Source organism: Sinocyclocheilus grahami, unplaced genomic scaffold (genome assembly GCF_001515645.1).
Source record: "Sinocyclocheilus grahami isolate Dianchi unplaced genomic scaffold, SAMN03320097.WGS_v1.1 scaffold2734.1, whole genome shotgun sequence".
Taxonomy (NCBI): Eukaryota; Metazoa; Chordata; class Actinopteri; order Cypriniformes; family Cyprinidae; genus Sinocyclocheilus; species Sinocyclocheilus grahami.
The window spans coordinates 9,712-12,798 of NW_015507912.1; the positions used below are offsets into that span (position 1 = coordinate 9,712).

Consider the following 3,087-nt stretch of genomic DNA (forward strand, 5'->3'; position numbering starts at 1 on the left):
TACTCACCGTGCTCTCTCGTTGTCAATAACTCCTCCCCTCACTTCTGGTTCTGTGGCTGCGGTTCTGTGGTTGCGGTTCTGTGGCTGCGGTTCTGTCGCTGCGGTTCTGAAACTGCTGGTGCTGCGGGTCTGCAGCTGGATATATCGCTAAGGTTTTGCGTGATAAACAAATCTAACAGCCTTGCACCAGTGACTAACTGACCATAAAACATGTTCTCTAAAATTACTTCTAAACAGCGTTTTAATGAAGCTGTCCACATTTATTTTCCGTTGTGTCTTTAATCTGTAATTGATTCTCAAGATTGTATTTCTTAAAGTGCTATTACGGTGTACAAAGCACAAAGTTAGGCTATATTATTATATTACCCATCATAAAACAAAGACAAGAGTCAAGACTTTTGGATCCGTATGATACGACGGTGAGAGCAGGAGTGATACTGCACACAAATTAGACAAGAGAGAAAATGATATGTATATTCGCATTCAATTCAAGTCATTGATGCTTGCATACAGAACAGCCACAGGCTCAGCACCCTCCTACTTCCACTCACTCTCATGAATTTACACCCCTCCAGAAGCCTGAGATCTAGAAGGGAGCGTAGCCTCGTGGTAGCATCACAGAGAGGCACAACATCCCTTTCCGGAACATTCTCCTTCACTGTTCCTGACTGCTGGAATGATCTTCCCTCCTCCATCCGGAATGCTGTGTCTCTGACTGGTTTTTTAAACGACAGCTGAAAACTCATCTCTTTCGTCAACATTTGACTGCATCATTTAAAAAACAAAAAACGTTCGTTGTTCCTCATGTCTAGTACTTGTACTAATCTGAACAATGTCAGCAGCTTTGTATCATGAGCACTTCCTGAGTTTATTTGCCTCTTTGTGATGTATCGCTTGTTGTATTCCTCAATTGTAAGTCGCTTTGGATAAAAGCGTCTGCTAAATGTAAATATTACACAAACGTCAAAAGGGCTTTTATTTAGAAATTCTGTAGTTCAAAAGTAGAGGACCAATATAGTTGTACAGTGTAGTTAGCCTGTATTTATAGCTCCATGCATCAGTAACGTTTTGGTGGGATTTTAAACACTTCTGATCCTTATTGCTCTCCTCAAAACATCCGAAAATGGGTGAATAAAGGTTTTAAAGTTACTCTATCATGCACAACGTTTGGAGAGAGCTATTGTTTTCTTAAAAAAAAAAAAAAAGCGGGAAATGAAACAAGGGAGACAGTGGCAGTGGGGTGCCGTTCACACGTGGAGCGATAGGCGGGGCTATCATTTAACAGCTTGTGATAGGTCTTCACAAGCCTTGAGCTGTCCAATAAAATACGTCTTTTGGGTTGGGCCAAAGAAATCACGCAATCAGATTGTTCCTTTAAGCTTTGAAGATTAGCATAGAGAAGTGAATAAAAGCCCCTGAAGCAGAGAGAAAGGTATTGATTTGTAAATCCAACCTCGCATAAGCGTCAATCATGCCTGAACCAGCGAAGTCCGCGCCCAAGAAGGGCTCCAAGAAGGCCGTCACTAAGACCGCAGCGAAGGGAGGAAAGAAGCGCAGAAAGTCCAGAAAGGAGAGCTACGCTATCTACGTGTACAAAGTGCTGAAGCAGGTTCATCCTGACACCGGGATCTCCTCCAAGGCGATGGGCATCATGAACTCTTTCGTTAACGACATCTTCGAGCGCATCGCCGGTGAGTCGTCTCGTCTCGCTCACTACAACAAGCGCTCCACCATCACCTCGAGAGAGATCCAGACCGCCGTGCGTCTGCTGCTGCCCGGAGAGCTGGCCAAACACGCCGTGTCTGAGGGCACCAAGGCCGTCACCAAGTACACCAGCTCCAAGTAGAGCTCCGCTCCAGCTCTCTCACAAAGGCTCTTTTAAGAGCCACCCACCTTCTCGATAGAAGAGCTCCACTGGTAGTTGTGAGGTTCGTTGGGTGAAGAGATGACTTTCGTAGCTTATTGACGTTAAAATTAGTTTTTAAAGTCTTAACTGCGAAGTGAGGTTTTTTTACAGTATTTGAACGTTTTATGTTTTCTTCTGTTAAACCACTTTAAGTAGGACTTCGATTCCTCACTGTTTTTTTTTTTTTTGTTTTTTTTTTATATTTAACGAACGTAACGCAACATTCAGTCTTACTTTACTCAATGTCCCTTCTTCGGGAAAATCATGATATTTTATGAAGCTTTATTGTGGTGATGCATTTTATTTATTTTCGTCCACTCTGCTGTTACACAACTTTCTGCTGCGTGACTTAAGTTAGCCGGTCATCAAATGTAAGCAGCAGTCATCACAATGTTTTAAACACCGTTTCTTCCTGTAAGATACTTTGTGTAGATCACCTTATTCTTTTATTCTTTACTTTGTTAGTTCGGCTTTTGGATTTGGGCAATTGTGTCAGGGCCGGAGTGACTCATTTTAGTTCATGACTGACTATATTAAAATGTAATTAAAATCTCGGTATGTAAGTCTGCAATAGTGCACTGTTCTCCGTAAACTGTTTTAAGTAAATAAGGGACACTCAATATTTGCTGTGTACCATAATGTCTGCCTGCAGTTAAAAAGTTCCCAGAAATAATCACAATCTGTTTGGACATTTTATAAAATGCAATAAAATTAAAAATCTGATTTGTTCATTCTCTCTAACTTTTATTTAGTTGACAAAAGTACAAAGAAAAAATGTCCATAGTTTTCATTGACCAACGTAAATGTATTTTGTAAATATGAACACATTTTGATTTTGATGGCTGCAACACACTCCAAAAAAGTTTGGACAGAGGCGTGTTTAACACTTTGGTACATCAACAGTCAGTTGAATTACAATGTTTAGTTATTTAGGAATTTAGGAAGTTCTGCAAGCAACATTTTTGTCCAGTCTTGCTTGATACAAGACTTCAGCTGCTCAGCAGTCTGTGATTGTAGTTGTCTGATTCTTCTTTTCATGAGGAGCCATACATTTTCAATAGGAGACAGATCTGCTGGCCGGTCTGGCACATCCCCCCCCCCATTTTATATAAATATGATTCATATATTTCGTCTTATCCTCTTTATCGCTGAGAAAACCTTATTTCTAAGATAAAAACTTA

The 3,087-nt window shown here is 40.8% G+C and overlaps 1 protein-coding gene and 1 long non-coding RNA gene across 2 annotated transcripts; both read left to right on the top strand.

Annotated features, from left to right (window-relative positions):
* The first annotated feature begins 16 nt into the window (after nucleotides 1-16).
* On the top strand, nucleotides 17-764 carry LOC107575578 (uncharacterized). The gene is made up of 3 exons (XR_001607902.1): nucleotides 17-189; nucleotides 302-419; nucleotides 576-764. It is a non-coding gene; the product is annotated as an uncharacterized lncRNA (long non-coding RNA).
* A 691-nt stretch (nucleotides 765-1,455) lies between these two features.
* LOC107575576 (histone H2B) lies at nucleotides 1,456-1,887 on the top strand. The gene has a single exon (XM_016261930.1). The coding sequence runs from the start codon at nucleotides 1,472-1,474 to the stop codon at nucleotides 1,844-1,846; it is 375 nt and encodes a 124-aa protein (XP_016117416.1). The 5' UTR covers nucleotides 1,456-1,471; the 3' UTR covers nucleotides 1,847-1,887.
* Nucleotides 1,888-3,087: the final 1,200 nt, after the last annotated feature.